This window comes from Amblyomma mixtum, chromosome 10 (genome assembly GCF_055824585.1).
Source record: "Amblyomma mixtum isolate Tamu chromosome 10, ASM5582458v1, whole genome shotgun sequence".
Taxonomy (NCBI): domain Eukaryota; kingdom Metazoa; phylum Arthropoda; class Arachnida; order Ixodida; family Ixodidae; genus Amblyomma; species Amblyomma mixtum.
In genome coordinates, this window is record NC_143021.1 from 52,368,966 (window position 1) to 52,381,115 (window position 12,150).

The following is a 12,150-nucleotide window of genomic DNA, read 5'->3' on the forward strand; positions in this document are numbered from 1 at the left end:
TCTTGGCGCTGCTCATAACTTCCTTCTCAAACTTTCAGGTGCGCTCTGGAAAGGAAATTGGCGCATGATATTGTTCGAAAATACGCCCCGAATGTCATTCATGCAGAAGTTACACATGTTACTCACTGAAAGTTGGAAGTGTTTGCATGGGACACAGTGTGAGTGATGTCATTGGCAGCCATTGGTCCTCATTACACTTGCAAAGTAGGATTCCGAGCCCTGCCACGAAGATGCTATGTCGGCCTCTGGTGCAGCAGAAGGGGGAACACGCATCTTGCAGCTCGTCAGACAGTTCAGACTTTCAAACACGCTGGATGTTGTCACCCTCACCTTGGCGAAAGCCGATTGTTGGTGCTGGGAAAGCACTTATGCTGGCTTCTGATGCATCAGAGAAGGATCGCTGACTCTTGGCGCTGCTCATAACTTCCTTCTCAAACTTTCAGGTGCGCTCTGGAAAGGAAATTGGCGCATGATATTGTTCGAAAATACGCCCCGAATGTCATTCATGCAGAAGTTACACATGTTACTCACTGAAAGTTGGAAGTGTTTGCATGGGACACAGTGTGAGTGATGTCATTGGCAGCCATTGGTCCTCATTACACTTGCAAAGTAGGATTCCGAGCCCTGCCACGAAGATGCTATGTCGGCCTCTGGTGCAGCAGAAGGGGGAACACGCATCTTGCAGCTCGTCTGACAGTTCAGACTTTCAAACACGCTGGATGTTGTCACCCTCACCTTGGCGAAAGCCGATTGTTGGTGCTGGGAAAGCACTTATGCTGGCTTCTGATGCATCAGAGAAGGATCGCTGACTCTTGGCGCTGCTCATAACTTCCTTCTCAAACTTTCAGGTGCGCTCTGGAAAGGAAATTGGCGCATGATATTGTTCGAAAATACGCCCCGAATGTCATTCATGCAGAAGTTACACATGTTACTCACTGAAAGTTGGAAGTGTTTGCATGGGACACAGTGTGAGTGATGTCATTGGCAGCCATTGGTCCTCATTACACTTGCAAAGTAGGATTCCGAGCCCTGCCACGAAGATGCTATGTCGGCCTCTGGTGCAGCAGAAGCGGGAACACGCATCTTGCAGCTCGTCAGACAGTTCAGACTTTCAAACACGCTGGATGTTGTCGCCCTCACCTTGGCGAAAGCCGATCGTTGGTGCTGGGAAAGCACTTATGCTGGCTTCTGATGCATCAGAGAAGGATCGCTGACTCTTGGCGCTGCTCATAACTTCCTTCTCAAACTTTCAGGTGCGCTCTGGAAAGGAAATTGGAGCATGATATTGTTCGAAAATACGCCCCGAATGTCATTCATGCAGAAGTTACACATGTTACTCACTGAAAGTTGGAAGTGTTTGCATGGGACACAGTGTGAGTGATGTCATTGGCAGCCATTGGTCCTCATTACACTTGCAAAGTAGGATTCCGAGCCCTGCCACGAAGATGCTATGTCGGCCTCTGGTGCAGCAGAAGGGGGAACACGCATCTTGCAGCTCGTCAGACAGTTCAGACTTTCAAACACGCTGGATGTTGTCACCCTCACCTTGGCGAAAGCCGATCGTTGGTGCTGGGAAAGCACTTATGCTGGCTTCTGATGCATCAGAGAAGGATCGCTGACTCTTGGCGCTGCTCATAACTTCCTTCTCAAACTTTCAGGTGCGCTCTGGAAAGGAAATTGGCGCATGATATTGTTCGAAAATACGCCCCGATTGTCATTCATGCAGAAGTTACACATGTTACTCACTGAAAGTTGGAAGTGTTTGCATGGGACACAGTGTGAGTGATGTCATTGGCAGCCATTGGTCCTCATTACACTTGCAAAGTAGGATTCCGAGCCCTGCCACGAAGATGCTATGTCGGCCTCTGGTGCAGCAGAAGGGGGAACACGCATCTTGCAGCTCGTCAGACAGTTCAGACTTTCAAACACGCTGGATGTTGTCGCCCTCACCTTGGCGAAAGCCGATCGTTGGTGCTGGGAAAGCACTTATGCTGGCTTCTGATGCATCAGAGAAGGATCGCTGACTCTTGGCGCTGCTCATAACTTCCTTCTCAAACTTTCAGGTGCGCTCTGGAAAGGAAATTGGCGCATGATATTGTTCGAAAATACGCCCCGAATGTCATTCATGCAGAAGTTACACATGTTACTCACTGAAAGTTGGAAGTGTTTGCATGGGACACAGTGTGAGTGATGTCATTGGCAGCCATTGGTCCTCATTACACTTGCAAAGTAGGATTCCGAGCCCTGCCACGAAGATGCTATGTCGGCCTCTGGTGCAGCAGAAGGGGGAACACGCATCTTGCAGCTCGTCTGACAGTTCAGACTTTCAAACACGCTGGATGTTGTCACCCTCACCTTGGCGAAAGCCGATTGTTGGTGCTGGGAAAGCACTTATGCTGGCTTCTGATGCATCAGAGAAGGATCGCTGACTCTTGGCGCTGCTCATAACTTCCTTCTCAAACTTTCAGGTGCGCTCTGGAAAGGAAATTGGCGCATGATATTGTTCGAAAATACGCCCCGAATGTCATTCATGCAGAAGTTACACATGTTACTCACTGAAAGTTGGAAGTGTTTGCATGGGACACAGTGTGAGTGATGTCATTGGCAGCCATTGGTCCTCATTACACTTGCAAAGTAGGATTCCGAGCCCTGCCACGAAGATGCTATGTCGGCCTCTGGTGCAGCAGAAGGGGAAACACGCATCTTGCAGCTCGTCAGACAGTTCAGACTTTCAAACACGCTGGATGTTGTCGCCCTCACCTTGGCGAAAGCCGATCGTTGGTGCTGGGAAAGCACTTATGCTGGCTTCTGATGCATCAGAGAAGGATCGCTGACTCTTGGCGCTGCTCATAACTTCCTTCTCAAACTTTCAGGTGCGCTCTGGAAAGGAAATTGGCGCATGATATTGTTCGAAAATACGCCCCGAATGTCATTCATGCAGAAGTTACACATGTTACTCACTGAAAGTTGGAAGTGTTTGCATGGGACACAGTGTGAGTGATGTCATTGGCAGCCATTGGTCCTCATTACACTTGCAAAGTAGGATTCCGAGCCCTGCCACGAAGATGCTATGTCGGCCTCTGGTGCAGCAGAAGGGGGAACACACATCTTGCAGCTCGTCAGACAGTTCAGACTTTCAAACACGCTGGATGTTGTCGCCCTCACCTTGTTTGGTCTAGCCTCACTGGGGACCCAGGCTGAAGCGGGATCTCCTTGCTTCCACAAGGTCCTGAAGAGAAGGCCTTGTGAAGGCCGAGGTCATTGGTGCTGGGAAAGTACTTGTGTTGGCCTCTGATGCATCAGAGAGAGATTGCCAGAGCTCGCTGCTGCTGATAACTTCTTTTACAAGCTTTCCGACATACTCTGGAAATGAAATCTTCACATTACTTCATTCCAAAAGGCTCCCCTCAAGTCACTCATTTGGGATGAAGCATAATACTTACTGTAAGTGGTAGCTGTTTTGATGGGGCACAATGTGTGATGGCCTTTTCGCGCCTTGGTAGTCTTCATCATCCAGCGTGAATTGCCTTCCTTTGTCTTCGCCTGGGACCGGTCTGCATTTTCATTGAAGTGGAGGATGGCAAGCTGCGTCCTGTAAGTTGAGGATATCGCATCGGATGGCAATGCTGCCTAATGATCTGGAGTACGTGGATGTGGTTACGTGCTGACTCTTGGAATTAACCAACTGCCTCTAGACAGAGGACAGAACTACAATATAATATTGTTACGTGACGGCAAGCGATGAAGAAAGGACTGCATGACCGATGGCGATGATATGATTTAATGTCTGCGAGCCTAGCACGAGCGCTCCTGCCCATGCCACTGCCCTCTTCGTCGTCTTCTAGTCCGTCACATGACTCGGGGCCACGAAGCGATCGTCCCGATCGCGCGAACTAGAAGAATGCCACAGACGATGACAAGCAGGACGTGACGATGGGCGTGGCAGAACATATGAACAGAGAAGAGAAGATGAAGGGCTTGCCGTCACGATGAAAGAGATGATGAGCGTGTGAAGCCAGGTCCACGAAGACTGAGGAGCCGCCGGTTGTTGGAAGTCAACGTCGAGGCCCGTGGACGCACCCAATGGCAGGGGCTGGGGTACTTGTTTCTCGTGTGAGTGTCGGTGGTCAATGGGTTCTCTGGTCAGTGGCGGTGGTCTCGGTTCAGTGGGGTCGTAGGTCGTTGGGTCTTCTAGGATCGTTCTCATGTGTGTTCTCATGTGGGCGGTGAGTGGGGTCACAGGGCAGTTGCGGCGGTCGTTGTGTCGTCGTGTCTTCTGGTCGGGGCTTGGGGCGGGGCGGTGAAGAGCGGCGGCGTCGGGGCATACCTGGCAGGCTGGGGAAGCGCCGGGAGGTGCGAAGCCGTGAGCTCTCCACAGAAGACCTCGGTGTACAGCAGGCTCCTAAGCTCCGGGACCGGGATGAAGAAGGTACCCCGCACCTTACACCAAATGTTACGTGACGGCAAGCGATGAAGAAAGGACTGCATGACCGATGGCGATGATATGATTTAATGTCTGCGAGCCTAGCACGAGCGCTCCTGCCCATGCCACTGCCCTCTTCGTCGTCTTCTAGTCCGTCACAATATTACCTTGCGAGCATCCCTGCTGGAGAAAATGCCATAGACTTTGGCGCGAAGTTAATCAAGATGCTGTTGAATGCCTCCAGAGCAAACGTTTGGCCATGGGGGGACATCTGTGTGATATCCTTGAGGAGACGCTTGTCCTCAGTGATGTGCTTGAATTGCTCGTATGCCTGGGACTCTTGAGGAAAAGGTATGCTTTAAAACAAGTTCTTTAGACAAGGGCAAAAACAACTCACTGGGGTCCATCCAAACTCTTGTCTCCTCTGGCATGTCGCTGTGGAGACACCTTGGGTACAGTCCACCATGTCCAGAGTGCTGGTTGATGACGTGATTTTTCATACTCCGCCAGACGTCGACGACCAGCTCTGCATTGCCCCCTCCAGCGCGGGCTGCCCAGTACATGTGGTTGGTAGTTGACTGAATCCAGAGGTCCAGCTCCTTGCATCCAGCCCGCTTGCTTGCCGCAGCTAGCTTTTTCTTGACACCTTAATTTTAAAAAGGCATATCAGGGAAGCCTGCAGCACATTCTGTGCAAGCAAGCATCTTTTCAATCATGCTCTCAACTTTCTTACCTTTTGAGATGTGCCAAATGTCAAAGTAGTGCTTGATCTTGGGTTCACGGGTCTGCATGTGCTTTCGTATGGCAGGGTGACGGTCAGTTGTGAGAGACCGGATCTTGATACCTGTGTTATGCATTGTCGGTGGGATAACGATAAATTGTCTACCATATAAACCTTTGTGGCATGCCATACATTTCTCCTTGAAGAATTCCAGCTGCTTGATTAGGCCTTCCTTCTCCATGTTCACGCTGGCCATTGCCTGCTCCGACTGCATGAAGACGGGTTTCAAACATTACATTCCTGTATTTCCACTCTACTTACCAACGGCTTACATAAATATTTATCACTGAATTACTGCAACAACTTTCCACAGACGTGTCTACTGACCTCCCCCAGCTGGACCTGGACCGAGTGAAGAATTCTGTTGATCTGCTCAACATGCGTGGTGTATGTCAGGAACTTGGCAGAAAACCCAGGGGAGTCAAATCGTCCATCACCGGTGACATCAACCTCTTGGTTGTTCAACTGGTCCATGAGTTCAGCTTGTTCTTGTAGCCAGATCTGTTCAAATGTTATTCCATTTCTTGACTAGCCCAGTGTAAAATTACAACTTAGTTTGATTGTGCACTACTGCAGCGGTAGTTACTACAAAACAACAAAAAAGTGATGTCAGGAGAAGTGTGTTCGTTTAATCTGAACTTCATTTCTGCCTTCTGGCTAACGAGAATTGAACTTTTTTGAAAACATCTGGTCAAGCTGGGGTAAATATATCAGTATGGTTTGTTGGTCACCTTTTCTATCGCAGGAAAAAGGAGGGCATCCTGATAGTTGTAGAAGGTCCGGTCACTTGGGACCTGCACATTCATGTGGCGCAGCATCCTCAGTGTGGAAGCTACATTTGCTCCTGAAAAGAGGAGGTGGCTGGACAGCAGAAGGTTTCCTGCTGCCCTTCCATTGATGACAGGCTGGCTGTTCCACGTCCGGACATGCTCCAGAGGACAGATGCTAATGACATTGATGAAGCTGCCTTTGGTGGTAATGGTGGTTTCACAAGGCCTCGAGCACTCTGGGCATGTCTGGAACAGCTCCCTCAGACAGCTCTCAAAGACCAAGAACTGCCGTTCTTCTTCTGGGGGGGGCCGGTGTACTCTCTGCGGATGACTCACTGGAATCAGAATAGTGCCAACTGTTAGGCCCAAAACCCATGCAGCTGTGAAGAGCCCACCTTTCGGTATCGTCATGGTAGGTTGGAGAGTAGCTGGAGTCAGAGTCTAGCCTGTCACCCTGTGGAGATGTGCAGTCAAGTGGATCACTGCTGCATGTGGCCGGGACGAAGGGTGGAAGCAGCAAGGGCTCCTCTGTGACACGGCCAGGAGAAGTCGCAGCTGGCGTCACTGTAGGGAAACAAATATTTATCCACACAGAATGGACGAAATGCAATAAGGACTTACAGACAGCTTCAGATCTAGTGCTGTGTTCGATAGAACCATTGTCCTGGTACGGACCAGTGCTGGCTGCAGCTGTTGAAAGCCTTGCCTCAGAGGGATCTGGTTGAAGATCCTTGCTCTGAAAGATGGTTGTACAAAGGCCGATCAGTCACTTCGGTTTACAAAGCTGGAGGTGGTGCAACATAGCATTTCAGGATTGCTCTACATTCCATGCCTTCACTATAAATACACCGATTTGGGAACTTGATTAGTTTCTATCGGGTGCACGGCATCGTGAATCACAGCATTTACAACCAAACGCCATGTCTGCGCGAAATTTGAGCGCGAACAATGCACCGTTTTAGCCGGCGGAAGCATTGTACGGCGCGCGTAAAATTGCCGAACAAGCTGTATATCAAAGTTTCTAAGCTTATTTAGCCGACCCCACACTTACGAACGCGAAGCACGGAACACTGTTACTTCTTTCGCTTCTGCAAATGATGACCATTCGCGTCATGATACAGCCACGTAACTTTTAGAACAAACTATATCTTCAGCCTGACGCATGTTCGAGTCAGCGATCCTACAGAACGACACTGTCGAGCCATGCTAAGAAAATTAATTCATAGAAATACTTACCAGTACTCTTTGGCGCTTCGGGGCTTGTTGCTCGGTTCCATCGACGACGGGAAGTCGAAGCGTGGGCATAGCGTTCCAACGCAGGCGAGAGTGACTCACGTCGGGTCGATGGAAAGCGCTTATCTCGAAGTGTTCAGAGCAGAAGCGGACACACTTTGGTAGCGTCTCGGTGTTATCGAGCCCCGCGCAACGTAGCCATGCACTACGTCGCGGTTCGTCCTTCGGCAAGGCGAACAAACGTAGGCCCTTGTGCCAATTTTTCTTAGTCCGATGAGGGCACAACCTCACCGCACAAACGTCCGGCATCGCGAAAATATCACTCGCGAACCGAACAACACTCGCAACAAAACGCGATGGCGTCCCACAGATCACACGAAAAAGTGTAGATCCAAGGATGTCGCAGGATAGCAAAAGTAGGAAGTGGGGCACACAGGACCTTCTGGGAGTAAGGACCGCGTGCACCAACAACCGACAAGTAAAAGAAGCGAGGCGAGCGCTTCCTCGGAGCAGGCCGAAGCCACCGCGGTAGGGCGCATCACTCCTATGGCAGCAGACGAGGAGAAAACATAGTCCGGCTGCTTCGGGCTTGTTTTTTTTTAGTGATACGCTCTATGAACCACAACTATGTCGCGGATTTATCAAATTATTGTATCCTGCGTGTCCAGAAAGAGTAATAGAAATTAGTTCGATTATTTTCGCGGTTTTCATTTCACTTCAGTCAAGTCATTGGCGAAAGCAAATAGTCCGCGCGTAATTTTATTTCTGTTGGCTTATTTTGCGGCTATATTATCTACGAATGCAACTACTTATTCACGGAAACTTAAAAAACAAAATAAAGCCAAAGCAAAGCCTCCACAGAGCTGACTGAAAGGCACTCGACGCGTTGGTAGACTCCGCCCATCGTATGAGGCCGAATTCAAAAAAAAAAAGGCGGGAGCCGGACGTTAATTAGGTTTAATTGAGGAAATCGGCCACACAGGGCAATAAGTCGCAGCTCCTAAGAATGCTGGGAACGTGTACATCAAGTTCCCGCGGCAAAAAGACATGTTCAGAATCCTCTTCAGTGCACCTTTAAGCTAAGTGAATGACTGCCTTGTCGCAGACAGCATTTATACAGGTTGTTCCAGCAAAGTTAAACCAAAATTTTTCTATAACTGGTTTTTGAAGATGTCGAGATGACTTCTGCCGGTGTTGGCAAACATAAGAGAACAGACAAATTACGCTCATTACTAAGATGGTTAACTGATTTCTCATAGTTCACTATTATAGTTAGGTACCTGAGTGCAGATATTTGTAGCCAGCAGTTAGCATCTATATCACTCTTTAGAATTTGGAAAACGCGCCTTCCTTTGGTGCTGTAGCTTAAATTGCAGCCGTCGCATGCCCCTTCCAAAAAGCACGTGCCGCAAAGCAACATCCGTCCCTAAGTGTCTCTCGGTGGCGCACCTATTTATAGTTGAGTATAACTTAAGAATGCACTGAAGCTCCGCCCATATTCAGGACTGCTGAACAGAATTCCTCCATGAAAAATAGTAGACGGTTGTAAAAGCTTTTCTTGTCACCAAGACAAGAACCAAGCACGAGACAATTATAAGATCAAGAATTTTTATGCATCTGGCCTGTTTGATGCAGTAAAAATTTAAAACCCTGATTTTGTTCACTGTAGTAATATAGGACGCCATAGACCATAGCCAGTGTTACCAACTGCTGTTTTGTTTAATTGTATCCCAATATTGGGTGCTTTGAGGGTGCTTCGAGGCCCGCGCCTCCGCTTTCAAGGTGGCAACATTTTTGTACCCCACAACGCCACCATTTTACCGTCGTGGAGGCATGTTAGGTCCCACTCGTTGATCGCATACTGTGTGTTATGGTTTCTGTGCAGTGGACTGGCGACAGCAATAATATGACTGAACTGAAAAGAAACTGCAGCTATTTTGTTTTGCCTGCGGCGATTTGTGCGTGATTCAGTAGCTGCAACTGCATGGCAATCAACAAGCTACCACAGATAGTGGTGCTCCCAAGCTGACCTCGGCTATTTCGTTTTCATTTGTATACAAGTCACTGAATTGCGTGGGAATATACTGCACTCATTGCACAAAAGAAAAAGAGCATTAACAAGGCCAATTTTGCGGGTATATCAGAAGCAAGAAGAATCGGCGAAGACAAGAGAAAGATTGCAGTTGTGCAGAACGAAGGGTGAGCTGCACAGTTATTTCTTGTGCGGTTAACTTTCTCAATTTCTCTGTTGAGAGGGGTTCAGAAGCCTCGCACTGTGACATGCTGTGAAACTGGTTGGCCTGTCAAGCCAACCCAATGGACATTGAAACTCACCTGGACGTCCTAAGGACGTCCAGTGGAGTTTCAGTGCTCATTGGGAATGGACTAATCACGCCCTTTGCACGACCCGAAGGAATGCTGCGAAAGCCAGGCAGGGGTGATCACTGGCATCAGTAGTAAGCACTCCAGAGCCAAAGTAGCTCTGGCAACATCTTTCCATTCGGCCAGAAGTGACACTGCTCGCGGAAGGCTCCCCATCTGGGTGACGCACAACACAGTGGGAGACCCACCTTGGGCGCTGTCCTCCGGGCAGCCTCGGGTCGCAGGCAGAAGCTCCGCAGCCGCTTCACCAGCTGCCTCCCCGTGTTGTACAGACAGCAGGCTGCGGGGGAAAGCAAGCCACATCAGTGGGGATGCCCCACTGTCACCAATGATGCGTGGACAAGTGGCAAGACATTTCCCTTCCATGAGCTGTGTGTTGCCACTGGCCGACAGCCTGGTCCGTCCTGACCACAACCACATCTAAACAAACAATTATGGAGGGTTAGTCAGTGCAACATTTACGGCCACTGCAGCTCACAGAAAATTTAAGGCAAACCTTGTCTGACAACAATAAGTCCCCCAGGTGCTACATACTGAACCACAAGCAGGCTAGCCCATGTGTGTAGTTTGACGGTGGTCAGCGGTCACACAAATCTATCAAAAACGTAACAAACGGTAAACAATGAATAAAAAATTTTAACTTTGTGCGTTCCTAGCAAAACACTGCCCCCAACTTTTAAGTTATAGGTCATGCGCAGTGGAGCCACTACCAGACTCACACAGCTTTGCCTTCACAGCTTAATCCTTGTAATGCAGAAAAACAACATGTCACTCGGTCACACATGTTCCTTGTTGCTCTCCTGAGTGCACACATCCTGCTTTGTGGTGTATCTGTTTCAACACAAGTTACACTCGTGAACATGGATGCTTGCACTGGTACACTTACTCTCTAGTCATTCCTTTCAGCACACAATCTGAAATGAAAAGCGGCTCATATGGATGGTTTGCAACACATCATAGAGGCTACCATGTTGCCGAATGAGGAGCACCGTAAAAGCCTGAACATTTGTATTATCCGCTTATAACCCCCTGCTCCGGCCTACAGCGTGAAAGCTGTGTGTTGTTCACCATCGTAGCGCCCGTGACGTCATGTAGCGACACCCATGAAAAAGAGGTTGAAGCCTGGAGCGCGTGCTCGAACGCTCGTGGATCTCGGAACAGATTTGGCAACCGGCCCAGCCAGCAGCATCGATCTGCCGGTTCACCAGCTGCGACTACCGGGCCTCCCTTAATAAATGCGGACGACTTTCTAGATTTAGTGACCTCGGATAAAAGCCTCGATGGTCAAAACGCCGCAAACTGTGGCCCTGCGCGCCAGCTCGTCATGCCCTCCACTTGGCCCTGCCGCTGCCCGCCTGCTGTGCCTGCTGTTCCACCAGATGTGGAAGGTCGTCCACATTTATTGAGGGAGGCCTGGTAGAGTGACGGAACATGCCGCCGATGCTGCTGGCTGGGACCGTTACCGAACCTTTCGAGATCTGCGTGCGTTTGAGCTTGCACTCCAGGCTTCAATCTCTTCGTCATGGGTGCCGCTACAGTCAAGTGCAAGCCATATATACTTATATTCGCTGGCTCTAAGCGACCGGCAGCCAGTTCCAAAGCACGCCGACAGCTTGTCGTCTTCACCCGCACTGCCTTTTATTTGCTTTTACGCCCACAAGTTCAGCCAAATGAAACTAAAAAGCAGACACTGACCATGACTAAAAAGGAAAAGATGTTTTAGACACAGCGGTGGCTCAGTGGATATGGTGCTCAGCTGCTGATCCAAAATACGTGGGTTCGATCCCGGCCGTGGCGGTCACATTTCGATGGAGGCTAAATGCCAGAGGCCCATGTACTGTGCAATGTCAGTGCACGTTAAGGAACCCCAGGTGATCTAAATTAACCGCAGCCCTCCACTATATATGGCGTCCCTTATCGCGCTCACAGCCTGAGTCGCTATGGGGTGTTTAACCCCAATAAACATGATAAAAGACGTTTCAAAACGCGTACCGGTTTATAGTTCACAGCGACCATGACGGGAGTGCAAGCAAATTTATATGCGAAGAATATGACGCAATTATCAGACGTAGATGCTCATCATGGGGCCTTTGTTCTTGTTTAAAGTTTCTTGCGTGGTCTGGATAATTAGGTGTTCCAGCACAAGGCACATTGTCAGGCTGCTTTCTTTGGATAAGATAGAGGCGTTCCCCCATCCAATTTGGCTTCCGCCGCTCAGGTCGAGGCCATCCACAGCTTGTGTGTTATAATCAAAGGCGCACATTTCTCATTTGGCGTCAGAGTAGGATTAGGGAGGACCTTCTCTACTTCTGTACACACTTCGGACAAGATCTTGTGAATGGCTAATAAGCGAGATCTTTGAGACTCGGTTTCAGAGATTGCATGGGCAGTCGGGTTCAGCATGCCAAAAGTGCTCTGCAAATCCCTACAGAAATGGCCACCTAATATTGTTGTTTTGATTTCTTTGCTTTCTCGTACTTCACTGGTGATCAGTTTTTTGCAAAGCTTCTTTGTACTTTAAAAGGCTTTCGCGAGTGACATATTGATGTCTGCCCAGAGCG

The 12,150-nt window shown here is 49.2% G+C and overlaps 1 protein-coding gene across 1 annotated transcript; it reads right to left on the minus strand.

Moving 5' to 3' along the window:
* Nucleotides 1–3,181: 3,181 nt before the first annotated feature.
* On the minus strand, nucleotides 3,182–8,127 carry LOC149325794 (uncharacterized). Its single transcript, XM_089563726.1, has 10 exons — nucleotides 7,211–8,127; nucleotides 6,596–6,710; nucleotides 5,936–6,538; nucleotides 5,532–5,705; nucleotides 5,337–5,412; nucleotides 5,157–5,267; nucleotides 4,821–5,069; nucleotides 4,591–4,762; nucleotides 3,444–3,592; nucleotides 3,182–3,363 (listed from the first exon to the last, which is right to left on the minus strand). The coding sequence occupies exons 3-10, from the start codon at nucleotides 6,383–6,385 to the stop codon at nucleotides 3,182–3,184; spliced, it is 1,563 nt and encodes a 520-aa protein (XP_089419852.1). The 5' UTR covers nucleotides 6,386–6,538; nucleotides 6,596–6,710; nucleotides 7,211–8,127.
* Nucleotides 8,128–12,150: the final 4,023 nt, after the last annotated feature.